The sequence below is a fragment of the Talpa occidentalis genome, unplaced genomic scaffold (genome assembly GCF_014898055.3).
Source record: "Talpa occidentalis isolate TD23 unplaced genomic scaffold, MPIMG_talOcc4v2.1 talOcc4.2, whole genome shotgun sequence".
Classification (NCBI taxonomy): domain Eukaryota; kingdom Metazoa; phylum Chordata; class Mammalia; order Eulipotyphla; family Talpidae; genus Talpa; species Talpa occidentalis.
This window is the reverse complement of record NW_023602073.1, coordinates 19,332,965-19,346,953: the sequence shown is the minus strand read 5'-3', so window position 1 is coordinate 19,346,953 and position 13,989 is coordinate 19,332,965. Positions and strand designations below refer to the sequence as shown.

At 48.2% G+C, this 13,989-nt stretch overlaps 1 protein-coding gene across 1 annotated transcript; it reads left to right on the top strand.

Annotated features, from left to right (window-relative positions):
• Positions 1-14: 14 nt before the first annotated feature.
• On the top strand, positions 15-9,255 carry ZSCAN12 (zinc finger and SCAN domain containing 12). The gene is made up of 3 exons (XM_037519060.2): positions 15-437; positions 5,117-5,261; positions 6,682-9,255. Exons 1-3 carry the CDS (start codon positions 15-17, stop codon positions 7,950-7,952), a joined length of 1,839 nt encoding a protein of 612 aa, XP_037374957.1. The 3' UTR covers positions 7,953-9,255.
• Positions 9,256-13,989: the final 4,734 nt, after the last annotated feature.

The following is a 13,989-nucleotide window of genomic DNA, read 5'->3' as shown; positions in this document are numbered from 1 at the left end:
GCCTTTGCTCAGTTATGATGGCATGTACTTGGGCTAGCCAAGCCCACAAGGACCAGGATGAACTATTGAAAGTCAAAATAGAGAAGGAGGAAGAAGAGGAAGAGCGTAAGTATACTATCACTCAGGATCAGAACCTGCAGATGACCAGCACCCCTAGCCGGGAGGTCTTCCGGCAGTACTTCAGACACTTCTGCTACCAGGAAACATCAGGACCCCGTGAGGCTTTGAGCCGACTCCGGGAGCTGTGCCACCAGTGGCTGAGGCCAGAGACCCACACCAAGGAGCAGATCCTGGAGCTGCTAGTGCTGGAGCAGTTCCTGACCATCCTGCCTGAGGAGCTGCAGGCCTGGGTGCGGGAGCAGCATCCAGAGAGCGGGGAGGAGGTGGTCACTGTGCTGGAGGATTTAGAGAGAGAGTTTGATGAGCCAGGTTACCAGGTGAGAAATAAGATGCGGTTTCTGTTTAAGAAAAGATGAATTATGGATATATAGGCCAGAGAGATGTGTAGCATTAATTCATAAAATGTGTTCCTGAGACTTTGGTGCCTTACAGAGGGGCCTGAGTTTTGGGAAGTTGGTTACTGTATCCTGGCATATTTAGCCCTCCTGCCTTTTCTGCAGAAGGGTGATGAGTTTGTGGACTTAGCTACAATGTTCTATTGAATGAAATGCTGCTGAGAAACACTAGAAACAGGGTTTGCAGGACAGAGGGGCCAGTAGGGGTGGTGGCGTGATAAGCAGCCTCTTGAAAGGGCGTCACGTCTGCTGCACAATTCTGATGTCTAATAAATAAGGCTTTGCAGATAAGGGCACTGCCCTCTGCCCTATAAAGGATTAAAAGATGGAGAACTCGGGCCTCCCTGGTTGAGTACCGCACTGCGAAGCTGTCTGCGGCCTCTGCAGCGCAGGTTCGATCGCGGCCGGCCGGCAAGAATCCCACATGGTGAAGCAGACCTCTTCTGTCTCGCCCACTGCTCCCCTCAGCAGTGTATTTCTTCAGTCTGCCTGTTCTGTTCCCCACTCTGTCTCTGGTGAATCCTCTCACCCTCCCGCACACCTGGCCTGTACCCGGCTCTGTATAAAAATAAATAAATCTTAAAAAAAAAAAAGGAGAATGCAAAGTTACCACCTCACTAAAATGAGTTGTAGCAGCAGAGTGGAAAATGGGGAGGAAGGACCTGGGCAGAGGGCCCAGGTTTCTGGTGGTTTAGAAAGACCAGTGAGGTTGCAAAGATAGTGTGGAAGAGAATTTAGAGAAAGAGTTGGATGAGCCAGGTTACCAGGTGAGAAATAAGATGCGGTTTCTGTTTTAAAGAAGATGAATTATGGATTTCTAGGCCAGAGAGATGTGTAGATACCAGAGATCTCCACGATCAAGCTGCGCAGTTTAGATTTTATTCTGTAGGATGGAAACTCCTAGCCTTTTCTTTTCGAGTCCAAATGAGCTTCTTAACCTTGACCTGTAAAAGGGAAACAAATCACATAGGATCTAGTTTTGTTTTAACATTGATAAAAAAGACAGTGGCTCTCACCTCAGGGCGGTGCGCCCCAGTGGGCATTTAGCCATGTCTTGAGACATTTTTGGTTGTCCCAAGGGAAGGTGCTATTAGCATCTAGTGGCTCAGGAGCCGGGATGGCTGCTAAATAGCTTACACTGCATACAACAGCCTCTTGCAACAAAGAATTACCTATACCAATATTTCCGTAGAGCCAAGGCTGGGAAATTATAAGAATTATAAAACAGTGAAATAATAAAACAGAATTTGTAATCTTCAGCACACAGACTAGAGCGGGAGGAAGATCTGGCAAAAACCATCTAAGTTCGATCATGAAACTTGAGTCATGAAGCTGTGGTTGCAAAGGATAAGACATGTCTTGGGTAAGAATTAATGGGAAATGATGATAGATGGTGGTTTAGAAAGACCAGTGAGGTTGCAAAGATAGTGTGGAAGAGGATTTAGAGAAAGAGTTGGATGAGCCAGATTACCAGGTGAGAAATAAGATGCAGTTTCTTTACAGAAGGAATGAGTGGAAAACCTCACTGAGCAATCTCTTCCAGACTAAGCAGTAAGGATTTCAAGCTTGAAAGACTGACTGATGAGATGGAGACAGCCCTAAAAGAGTTCAGACTGCAGGGAAGGTGCGCTGTGTAGTTAGGATGAGACACCACCTTGGGCACTGGGAATGCAGCACGGGAGGTTGCTGCTCTTATGTATAATAGATAATTCTAGTCTACTGAGAGGAGGCAGAAGTAAAAGAGAAACATAATATGTCAGGTGGTGGTAAATTCCAATTTTTAAAAAAATGAAGCAGAGAAAATGAATAGTGACGGAAGTGAAGATTGTGCTATTTTTGATAGACTGGTCAGGGGAGGCCTTTGAGCTCAGGTGACCTTTAGAGGAGAGATCTGAACTAAGCCAGCCATGCAGCCCTCTAGGGCAGGGGCATTCCAGCAGAGGCAGTGGTAGAGGAGCCATCTTAAGCAAGAATGTGCCTGTAATAGTGGGAGGCATTTGTCAGGGAGGAGATGATAGAAATCAGGTAGTTACATGGAGATTGAATCATGTAAGGACTTGTGTGCCGTAATAAGGTCTTTGGATTTTATTCGAAGATGGAAAGTCATTGGGGAATTTTGAACAGAAAAGAGGTTTAATCTGACTTAAATTTTAAAATAATCTCTGTGGCTGCTATGTTGGGAAAATTGAACATTGGGCCTGGGAAGGGAGAGGGGAGGCAGTAGGGTCAGCAGTAGAAGCAGGGACACAGGAAGCTGGAGCGGTCAGCATAGTCCAGGCAGAAAATGCTGGGGCTTGAACTAGGAGCACAACAGAGGAAGTGGTGAGAGGTGACTGGATGCTGTGCTGGATGCACTTTGATGGTAGAACTCGATAGAGTTTCTTTATATAAAAACAAACACACTATAAAGCAGGTGGTTATGGGAGCAAGTTAATGGTTATGCCAAGGGTTTTGGTCTGAGCATCAGGCAAAATAGATCTGTCATTCCCTGACATGGTAAGGAGTGGAAGAGAGGGAGGTTTGGAATAGAGGAACAGGAACCCAGTGTTTGATTTTAGACATATGAATTTTGAGACTCTTGTTGGAATCCCAATGGGGAAGTGAACAAGCAGCTGGATAATCTGCACTGGAGCTATCAAGTGGGCACTGCCAGAATATGGTTGACGCTTAAAGCCACGAGACAGAGGGAGCTCGTCAGGGAGCAGCCAGCAGCCAAGACCGAGGGGCGGCCAGGCAGGCAGGCAGAGAACCAAAACAGAATTGCTTTCCAAGCAAACGTAATTCGCCTTTAACAAGATGAGTTTGTAGCCAGCCAGGCCTTTCTCTGAAGTCATCTGGGGGCAGCTAGTGGAGTGTGCAGCTTTCTGAGCCCTGAGGTACAGAGTTAGGTGGCTCATGGTGCTAACCTCCCCCCACCCGCCCCACCCTCCAGAATTTGAAGTATCAGAACATCTTTTACTAGATGTCTTAGCTAGTATTCTGCTGATTGGGTCCCTATTCTGGAGGCAGGGGTTACAAGGTACAACTGTCAGGGAACTAGAGATACTGTGTAGTGATTTCTTGCCTACAGAATTTCGCCCTGACAGGGATAGGGGGGCCCATATAATATAAGGGCCTGTTGTGTGCCAGTGCCCTGACGTCCAGTATGTCATGTGCTCTCAGAGTATGTAATCAGATCAAGGTCACAGCTAGTGAGCTCAGACAACAAGCGGAAGGGTTCTGAGTCCCTGATGTTACAGTACCGGCCAGGGAAGCCTGTTATTTTTAAATGCAAGAGGGAATGGACCCGTGGAGCCAAAGAAGCGAAGAGTGACTGAAATTCCTGATTAAATCATTGAAATAAGGGAACAAGAGTCAGAAGGAAGCAGAAAGAGATGGAGTTGAAGGCCAAGGTTGAGATAAGAGCCTTGACAAAGAAAAGACAGGAGCCTCCATGGTGGCACAAGGGGTTAAGATGCAACTTATGAAGCTGTCTGCAGCCACCACAGGAGTTCAATTCCCTGGCCAGTCAGGGAGCTACCCACATGGCACAGCAGACCTCTCCTGTCTTACCCACTGCTCCCCTCAGCAGTGTATTTCAGTAGATCTGCCTTGTCTGCTCCCCACTCTGTCTCTGGTGAATCCTCTCACTGCCTGTACCCCAGTTCTTGTGTGATTAAATAAACCTTTAAGAAAAAGAAAAGGCATTCTCTAAAATAGTGGGGAGGGAAGAGTCAGGGTGGAGATGGCTAGAGGGAACAGGAGATGGTTTTTGAGATTGTGATCTTACATAAACAGAAAATAAGATCATCGGGCTTCCCTAGTGGTGCAAGGGGTTAAGACACAACCTATGAAGCTCACCACAGCCACTGCAGCACGAGTGGATCCCAGGCCAGGAAGCTACCAGCAGACCTCTCCTGTCTCCCCTCTGCTCCCCTCAGCAGTATATTTCAGTAGATCCTCCTGTTCCCCTCTCTGTCTCTGGTGAATCCTCTCACCCCCCACACCTCTGGCTGTACCCCAGTTCTTGTATGCATAAATAAATAATCTTTTTTTTAAAAAAGGAAAATAAGATCATTTTTCAGAAAAAAAGTGGAGTGGGGACCTCAGAAGCGGAGTCTCCTGGGAACAGCTCTTGGATGAATACGGAAGAGATTTTTCTATTCTCTTGCATCCCCTTCTTTCTCCGTCCTTCTCTCACCCTCTTTTCTTCCTCTTTCTCCTCTGGTCCCCTCTCTTTCTTCTTCATTTCTCTTCATTATTTCCCTCTCCTTCCATTTCTTTGTGCTCTCTTCTGTTTGGCTTTCCCTGAAGTTCTTTTTCCTCCTTTCTGTCTCTTTTCATCTTCTTTTCCTTCTCTCCTCTTTTTTTTTCCTCTCTCCCTTCTCTACTTCTTTGAGCATAAGACAAAGAAGTGAAAGTGGCACAGCCAGGGATGAGGAGGTTTCTTAGAAGAGAAGCAGTTACAGTGGCCCTGAAGAAAGGGCAGGGTGACGGCAGGCAGGTAGCCGGAGAGCAGCTCATTGCAAGTTGCAGAGAGCAGCTGCCTCTGCCACAAATAGTTTACACTCTTGTTTTCTGCTGTCAGAGCGAGTGTGTCAGCTACATCTCATTCGTCTCAGATCTCAGTCCATGCCGAAGGACAGGAAGCACCCTTGCAGGAGAGGGGGCCTGTCGGGACCAAACAAGGATCCATTGTGCTCTTCCCCTCCGTGAAGGCCCAGCTGAAGCGTGAATCTCCAGGACCTGACACCCATCAGGTGCAAGGTAAACAAGAAAGCCCCGTCTGGGGAGGATGGGGACAAGGCTCACACAGCACATTTGGGGTCTTTTTTCCTTTGTGTTCTTTTTGGTCATTTGCGTGAGGAAGGTCTCTTCCAGAGTCTGCTCACTGTGCACAGACTGCCTTGTCACTCTGAGTTCTCTTTTTCCCTTTATGTTAATATCTTTCCAAATTCCGATTATATAAGGCCTGCCGAGGACTGTCTTCTTTTGTACTGACCTCGCTATTGGTCTTGCCTTTGTCCTGAGACACGTGCCCGCTCTTCTGCTTTGACTGTCTTTCCCCAGGAAATGGACCTGCAAGTCTCAGATGAGCCAGGAGACCATGTGTGTGTGTGAATGTGTGTGTGTGTGTTCTCTTACACAGAGGCACAGCGAGCAGAGTGACAGCATGTTAAGTTATGAGTGGGTGAGGCACCCTGTGTCTTCCTTATCTCTGCTTTTGCTGTATTTTTTCTTTCTCATTTAATTTTTTTAAATAGGTAAAAATTCACATGGTCAAAAATAAAAAGTCTTGATTATCCAAATGAAAAGTGTTCATTCCAATCTATTCCCCCAGCCACTTGGTCTCTTCCTCCCTACCCTGAAATACGTTGTCACTGTTACTAGTTTCTTAGGTATCATTTTCCTCTTTTTCTCACTGAGAAGGTAGAATCTCACAGTTTATTTCTTTTTTCTTTTTTTTTTTTTTTTTTTTTTGTGGGACCCTCGCTGGTGGCCAGGGATCGAACTGGTGCTGCGAGGCTGCAGGCAGCCTCGCAACCCAGCACTCAACTGCTGCCCCACCAGGGGAGGCCCTAGTTTATTTCTTAACAGTTGCTTAATATTAAAATATATGGCTGTCCCACATAATTAACTTTTCCACTCCCCTGATAATGACATTTAAGTTGTTCACAATATTTTATTATAACAAATAGCACTATGATAAATAACCAGATATGAACATATATCTATAGCATAAATTCCTGTATGTGGAATTACTAGATCAGTGGTTACAAACATTTGTAATCTTGATAAATATTGTCAAATTGCCCTCTGAGGCCTGCATTAATTTACACTCCCACTGGCAATGTGTGATGTTTCTGTGAACACGGCACATATTGAATTGATGGGCGAAAATCATATTTCACTATTGCTTTTTCTCTTATGTTATGGTAGAACATCTTGTGTTTAAGAGCTGTTGCATTTCCTTTTCTGGAAACCATCACTTTCTCCTCTGCCCAGTTTCTATTGGGTTATTCTTTTTTCCTTAACAGTTTTCAGAGTGTTTCATCCTTATCCCATTTTATAGTCATGCAGAAACTCTAGATTCTTATGTGGTTTTCATTTGAGTCATTTTATGTCACTTAGCGAAGTTGCTGTTTGCCATCACAGGAAACTAGTGAACATTGTCATCCATTTGTAGTTTCAGATGTCAAGACTGGAAATGAGTACAAAAATTTAACACTGAAGCAAGAAATTTCTGAAGAAATGGAGCCATGTGGGAATATATCTAACAGAGTTGAAAATGAAGTGTCCCAGTCAGCGAGGTATGAAAAATCTCCTGAACCTGAAGAAAAAACAGAAGCGCCCGCTAGATACTCCAGGGAAGAAAATCAACACGCAGGTGATAAAAACGGAGTAAGTTTGACCGAGAACTCAGACCTTGCTGAACAGCAGCAAGTCTGTCCTGGAGGAAAACTGTACGAATGTGATGACTGTGGGAAAGCCTTTCGGCAGCACTCACACCTCCTAGAGCACCAGAGGGTTCACACTGGAGACAGGCCCTACAAATGCGAAGAATGCGGGAAAACTTTCCGCGGGAGAACTGTGCTTATCCGACACAGAATCATTCACACTGGAGAGAAGCCGTACAAGTGTAACGAGTGCGGCAAAGCCTTCGGCCGCTGGTCAGCTCTTAACCAGCATCAGAGACTTCACACTGGCGAGAAGCACTACCACTGCAGTGAGTGTGGCAAAGCCTTCAGCCAGAAAGCAGGCCTCTTCCACCATCTCAAGATCCACACGAGAGACAAGCCCTACCACTGTGCTCAGTGCAACAAGAGTTTCAGCCGGCGTTCCATCCTCACCCAGCACCAGGGAGTGCACACAGGGGCAAAGCCCTATGAGTGCAGTGAGTGTGGAAAAGCCTTTGTTTACAACTCCTCCCTTGTTTCCCATCAAGAGATCCACCATAAGGAAAAGTGTTACCAGTGTAAGGAATGTGGGAAATTCTTCAGTCAGAGTGGCCTTATTCAGCACCAGAAAATCCACACTGGGGAGAAGCCCTACAAGTGTGACGTGTGTGGAAAAGCCTTTATCCAGAGGACCAGTCTTACAGAACATCAGCGAATTCACACTGGAGAGAGACCCTACAAATGTGATAAATGTGGGAAGGCTTTCACTCAGCGATCAGTCCTCACGGAGCATCAGAGGATCCACACTGGAGAGAGGCCCTACAAGTGCTACGAGTGTGGGAATGCCTTCCGAGGCATCACCAGCCTCATCCAGCATCAGAGAATCCACACAGGGGAGAAGCCCTACCAATGCGACGAGTGTGGCAAGGCCTTCAGACAGAGGTCAGACCTTAGTAAGCACCGGAGAATCCACAATAGAGGTGGCGCCTATAAATGTGAGGAGTGTGGGGAAACATTCAGGCAGAACTCGGCTCTCACTCAACACCAGACTGTCCACTAAGGAGGAAAACCTGTTGCTGTGTGATGACTGCAGGGCAGCTACTGCAGAGGGCAGGCTGCAGAGAAGCACTAGCTTTGAAATGATTCAGGGCAAAGCATCAGTCATGGTTGCTGTGAGGAAACGCAGATAAGCGGCCACCGGGTACAGCCCGGTGCGTGGGGGGCTGTGGAGAACATGGAGCATCACACTGCCTGCCGTTGCTCGGTGTACAGCCGGGGTGGGGCATGTGAGAGCCACGTGTTGAGCTGCATGGACTGCAGCCAGCATAGTCATGTAGAGTTCCTCGGCCCCAGGCAGACAGAAGTGCTGTAGCTCCTGACAGATCGCTCTGCCCAAAGTCAGGCAAGATTATACTGAGGATGAGGGTTCCATGGGCAGATTTGGAAGTTGAAAGGGAGAAATATCTAGAGTAAACAAATGTGAGCAGAGGCAGAGAGGCCTATGGTGGGAAAGCATCGGTGACGAGACAGGCCGATCCAAAGTAGAGGCTGAAAGGGGGTAGCTGATGGCTGGAGCCAAAGCAGCGGGGATCTAGACAGTGAGGCTGAGAGGCCAGTGGTTTCACCCGGGCCTTTATAACACTGACCAGAGCACTTTTCTCATTTAATTCCTAAAATGTGTCTAAAACCACTCTCCATTTAAAAACAAGCTGTCTTGCACGTGGAGAACCTGACTTAGCTACAGTATCTCACAGAGAAAGAGCTCGGCTGCCTCACGTTCCAGTCTGGTCTCTGACGTCACCCTGACCCGTAGAGACTCCTCAACCTCAGTGAGCGCCAGAACCACTCACGGGGCTTGGCCACGTGCCCGAGTCCGCTCAGAGATGTTCTGCTCTGCTCAGTCAGGGGGTTGAGAATTCATGCTGTAGCCCCACACTCACCTGGTGTCTGCTGAAATTTGAGGGATGTTGCGTTGAAACCCCAACTGCCTTTGTGGTTGCCTGTGAAGCAGGGAAGCCTGAACAGGCCTGTAAGGCAGGCAGAGCTGCAGACTATAGTGCAAGAAGAGCCTGCAGGGTTGTGTGCCCCCTCCCCCAGCCCTTCACAGCGGGGGGTCAGACCTCTGGTGCCCAAACTCTGGGACCACAGGGTGGCCCCTCCACCCCTTCATATGTCAGTGTCTAGAGAGTGTTCTGAGTCACACCTGGGAGGGGATAGGTCCAGGCAGGGGAGGGGTGCGGTGCTCGTCTCCGCTTTAACCCCCCTTTACCCCAGCTCTGTGCCAAAGGCTTGGGACATCTGAAAAAAATATGAACAACTGGTTGGCACTGCCCCGCATTACTGAGTGAACAGTTCTGTGCTGGGAGGGTCAAGGGGAAGGGGAGGGAAGGGGACCACCATTCTTTACTCCTGTCTTTGTCCCCAGGTTGGTTTCTTTTTAAAAAAATATATATATATATTAATTTATGCATACAAGAGCTGGGGTACAGGCCAGAGATGCAAGGAGTGAGAGTATTCACCAGACACAGTGTGGGGAACAGAACAGGCAGACTGACTGAAATACACTGCTGAGGGGAGCAGTGGGAAAGAGAGGAGAGGTCTGCCTCACCATGTGGGTTGCTCCCTGACCGGCTGGGGATCGAAGTCGTGCCACAGAGGCTGCAGGCAGCTTTATAGTGCGGTGCTTAACCCATTGCGCCAGTAGGGAGGCCCCCAGGTTGGTTTCTTTATCCAGTCTTCCCGCTTCTGCCATCTGCTATGCCCGTTTGCCTAGTGCCCCTCAGCTCCTGCTCCGTCCATAACCCCTATACAGGTGGAAGAGTATCAGCCCTGGCTTGGAATCAGAAGAGTCCCTAGACCTATAGAAACTCATATGGGCCTCCCTGGTGGCTCAAGTGATTAAGACGCAACCTATGAAGCTGTACACAGCCTCTGCAGCATGAGTTCAATCCTGGGCCAGCCAGGGAGCAACCCACATGGCGCAGCAGACCTCTCCTGACTCACCTGCTGCTCCCCTCAGCAGTGGATTTCAGTCAGTCTGCCTGTTCTGTTCCCCACTCTGTCTCTGGTGGGTCCTCTCACCTCCCACACCTCTGGCCTGTACCCCAGTTCTTGTATGCATAAATAAATAAATCTTAAAAAAAAAAAAAAAAGAAACATGTCCCCAGCTTGCCAGGGCACAAGTACGAACACGAAGATGATAATGGTGGTGACACTCTAATTAGGGCACATTATGTAGCTTTTGAGATTGGAATTTACATGACCCTGGGAACACACAGGTCATGGCAGAGGAAAGCAAATGAACATGTGAGAAACAGCTCATCCTCGAAGACTGGTGTTTTCACAACGCCAGCGCTGGGGTTGCACACACAGCACCACGGCAGCCAGAACTGGGAACCTGGTTTTACATCCAGAAGCAAGCAAGGATCCCAGTGTGAGCCCGAGGGCTCTCTGGCTCTGTCCCAGCTGAGCCTTGCACTGATGCAACTACTTAGTGACAAGAACCTTTACGACAACAGCCTCTTTTCCAGACATCATGCTCACATCTAATCTGATATCCAACTGATGTGACTCTTCACAGTAACTTCAGAGCTGCTCTTTAATTTGCTCACTGGAATGTGGTTCTTAGTTTCAGTTTGCTTTTGACTCTTGTTACTTGCATTCTCTCCAGTTCATCTTCTGCTTAACATGTTCTCTCAATGTACACATATTCCTCCATCTATCTATAACTAATATCACAAAGGAAATATAAACAAAGACCCATGTCTACCGTGTAGGATACTGTTCATAATTTACTTAAAAACAAAGGGAGGAGGGGTGGTTCTCGTGGTTTCCTGTGCTCAAAAACAATTGTACCCCCAAAAGTGGGATGGCATGGAATTTCCAGCTAGGCTTCACAGCTCTTATTATTGGCAATCTTTCAGAGTAGAAAAACGGACTTACCAATACATACCATTAACATTTCACTGAGGGCTGGATTTTACTAAATGCTTGTACTTAAATTATTTCATGTTTCGCTGGGGAAATGAAATTGATGAATTATAACTGCTCAAGATCACAAAGTTAATACCTTGTGGGGCCAGGATTTGTGCTCAGGCAACCCAGTCCCAGAGCCCACACTTCCTCTGTTCCAGGTGAACATGCCAAGTATGCCCTGGTAGTGCTTCTTGAGTAATTATCTGTAGAAAAAATTTTAATAGCTATCACTATTCTGGAAAATATTTCAGAAATCCCAGAGTCCTGGGTTCAAACACCAAGAAAATACTAAAACTGCCCTCTGTTAACAAATCTTAAGAGGAAGTTTGGCTACCACAAATATCAGCGCTAATTCTCACTTCCTGCGCTTGTAAGGAGCAGGAGACATTTCACTTTAAAAAATGGGCTCTTTGGGAAAGAATTGCCCCTGTCTTAGCACCATATTATTCTGACAGCACAGGAACTATTGATTGTCTTCTAATACAAACAAGATTTAGATTTCCCCTTTATGGGTCTACCTTTGATGAGGTAAATATTGTATACAGTGTGTGTGTATATATTTGAATACTTTCGATGTAATTAATTTTGACAAAGTATTATAAACTCAGTTGCTCAGCTCCCTAGTTCACACTGTAAGACCAGTGTTGGGAGCCACTAGTTTTTCTGGAAGTAGATTCTCTTCACATATATCATAAAACACTTTCCAGGTCTGAAAACCCATCTCCCAGGTCTTCCACCCAGCTCAGTTCAAGGTGATCTTGCTTCCTAAGCCTGAGTGGCCTGGTCCTGGGTGTTCCAGGAAGGACCCCTCAGTGGAGGCCATCTGTGGCCTGATTCAGGACTTGATGGGCTATCCACAGATCTAGTGAGTGCCTCAATTCTCCCACTTCAACGAAGTAGCAGGCGTCTCACTATGTCATCCCTGGAGACAATTTAGAAATTCTACAGTTACTGTAGCCAGCATCTGAGTGATTTCGGGCAAGGGATTTGATCTTTGTCTTGGATTCCTCCCATGTGAAGGGGCGGTACCAACGGTGCCCAAGCCGCTGGGGATCGTGCGGGTGAAGTGCTCGGAGCGAGCATATCCGCTCTGGCCCCGGCCGCGGGCTCGTCTCGCGTCACGCGGGCTGTCAGGTGCCTGGGCTCCGGGTGCGGCAGTCCTGGCCACCTGTCACCAGCGCCGGTTTCCCGGGACGGTGACCCGGTCCTCCCCGCTGACAGAGGTGCTCCCACCGGAGCTTCTCCACTTTGACTCAGGGACGGATGAGCGGTGGCCCGCGGGCGACACGTCGCCGCCTGGGCTGACCAGGAGCGGGGTCCGGGACCTAGGTCCCCGTGCAGCCCCGGAGATGACCAGCGCCCGCGCATCTCAAGGGGCGTCTTTGCAGCGGTACCGCGAGCTGGCGGGACCCTGGCAGTGTTGGCCTCAGGGCGCCGCGGGCAGGGGCAGGGGGCGCGGCCCCCACGGAGGAGAACCCGGCCCTTCCCGGAGGAGCCTGGCGCGGGGCCGGGGTGATTGCGCTGCCCGCCTCTCCGCGCCCCGCAGGGCGGGCTCGGCTACACGCATCGGATTCCATGCGGGAGCTGGGCCTGGGACAGGGCGGCGGGGTCAGGCTTCCCAGTCCCACCTACGTGATCCCGGGCTAAACGGGAGGTCGGGTCACTGGGGAAGGTGACCCACACAGGACGGTCCCATTCCGCTTCGGCCCATGCCTCCCAGCCAGGCACGCAGCGGCCACTTCCAAGGTGGGTCTTTTTTTTTTTTTTTTTCAAGATTTATTTTATGGGCCTCCCCGGTGGTGCAGCGGTTGAGCGCTGGGTTGCGAAGCTGCCCGCGGCCTCTGTGGCGCCGGTTCGAACCCCGGCTGCTCCCAGGCCACCGGAGGAGGGTCCCACACGGCGCGCAGACCTCTCCTGCCGCCCGCTGCTCCCCTCAGCAGTGTACTTCGGTCCTTCTGCCTGCTCTGCTCCCCGCTCTGGCTCTGGTGAATTCTCTCACTCACCCTTCACAGTCTTCTGACTGTACCCAGTGCTTGTATAAATAAATAAATAAATAAATCTTAAATAAATAAAAAAGATTTATTTTATACAAGAACTGGGGTACAGGCCAGAAGTGCGGGAGGGTGAGAGGATTCACCAGAGACAGAGCGGGGGGCAGAACAGGCAGAATGACCAAAATACACTGATGAGGGAAGCAGCCGAGAGACAGGAGAGGTCTGCTGGGCCATGTGGGTCTCTCCCTGGCCAGCCGGGAATCAAACCCATGCTGCAGAGTCTGCGGACAGCTTCACAGGGCTGCACTCAACCCCCTGCACCAGTGGGGAGGCCCCCAAGGTGGTTCTTTTAACAAATGACCTGTGTCCACCGTGCGGCAGCACCTTCGTCAACCAGTGGGATGAAATAGTATCCATCTGAGAAAATAGTCGATTTTTATTTTTTTAATTTTTTTTGAGGTAACGGTTTATAACACTGTACATAGCTTAGTGGTGTCAGTTCATACCTTCATAAGCAACTTTAAATATTAGCTGTTGTATTTTTTCATTTCTGATGTTCTTTTCTCTGCCTTTTTCTGGGATTCTCTGAGGGGAAGAACCACAGGAAAGAGGATCTTGGTCTTTCAGGCTTTATTATCCTAAACATTTAGGATACTGATTAGCAAAGTCACTCCACTCTTCCAATTTATTTAGCTTTCTGATGGGGATCCTTTCTCGTTCAGTGCATTGTCCAGGTGATTGTTAGGTTCCTGTTAACTGTGTTATGCTGTGCCTCAGGAAGAAGACCGAATACAAGGAAATACTTCTGAAAAATCAGTCTGAAGCCCAAGCTGGAGTTAATCTTTTGCTGAACTTGCTCATTCCAGAATGGCAGTCCTCTTGCAAGAAAGATCTCCAGTATGTACTGAGGGCTGTGCCTGGCATCAAGAATCAGACTAGCAAAGAAATCATTATCACTGGTGTAAGATCTCATTGTAGTTTTGTATCTCATTGTATTTTTAATTTGCATTTCCCTGATTACAAGTGATGTTGAACATTTTTTCATATGCCTGTTGGCCATTTGCATCTCCTCTTTGGAGAAGTTTCTTTTTAGCTCTTCTGCCCATTTTTTGACTGGATTATTTACTT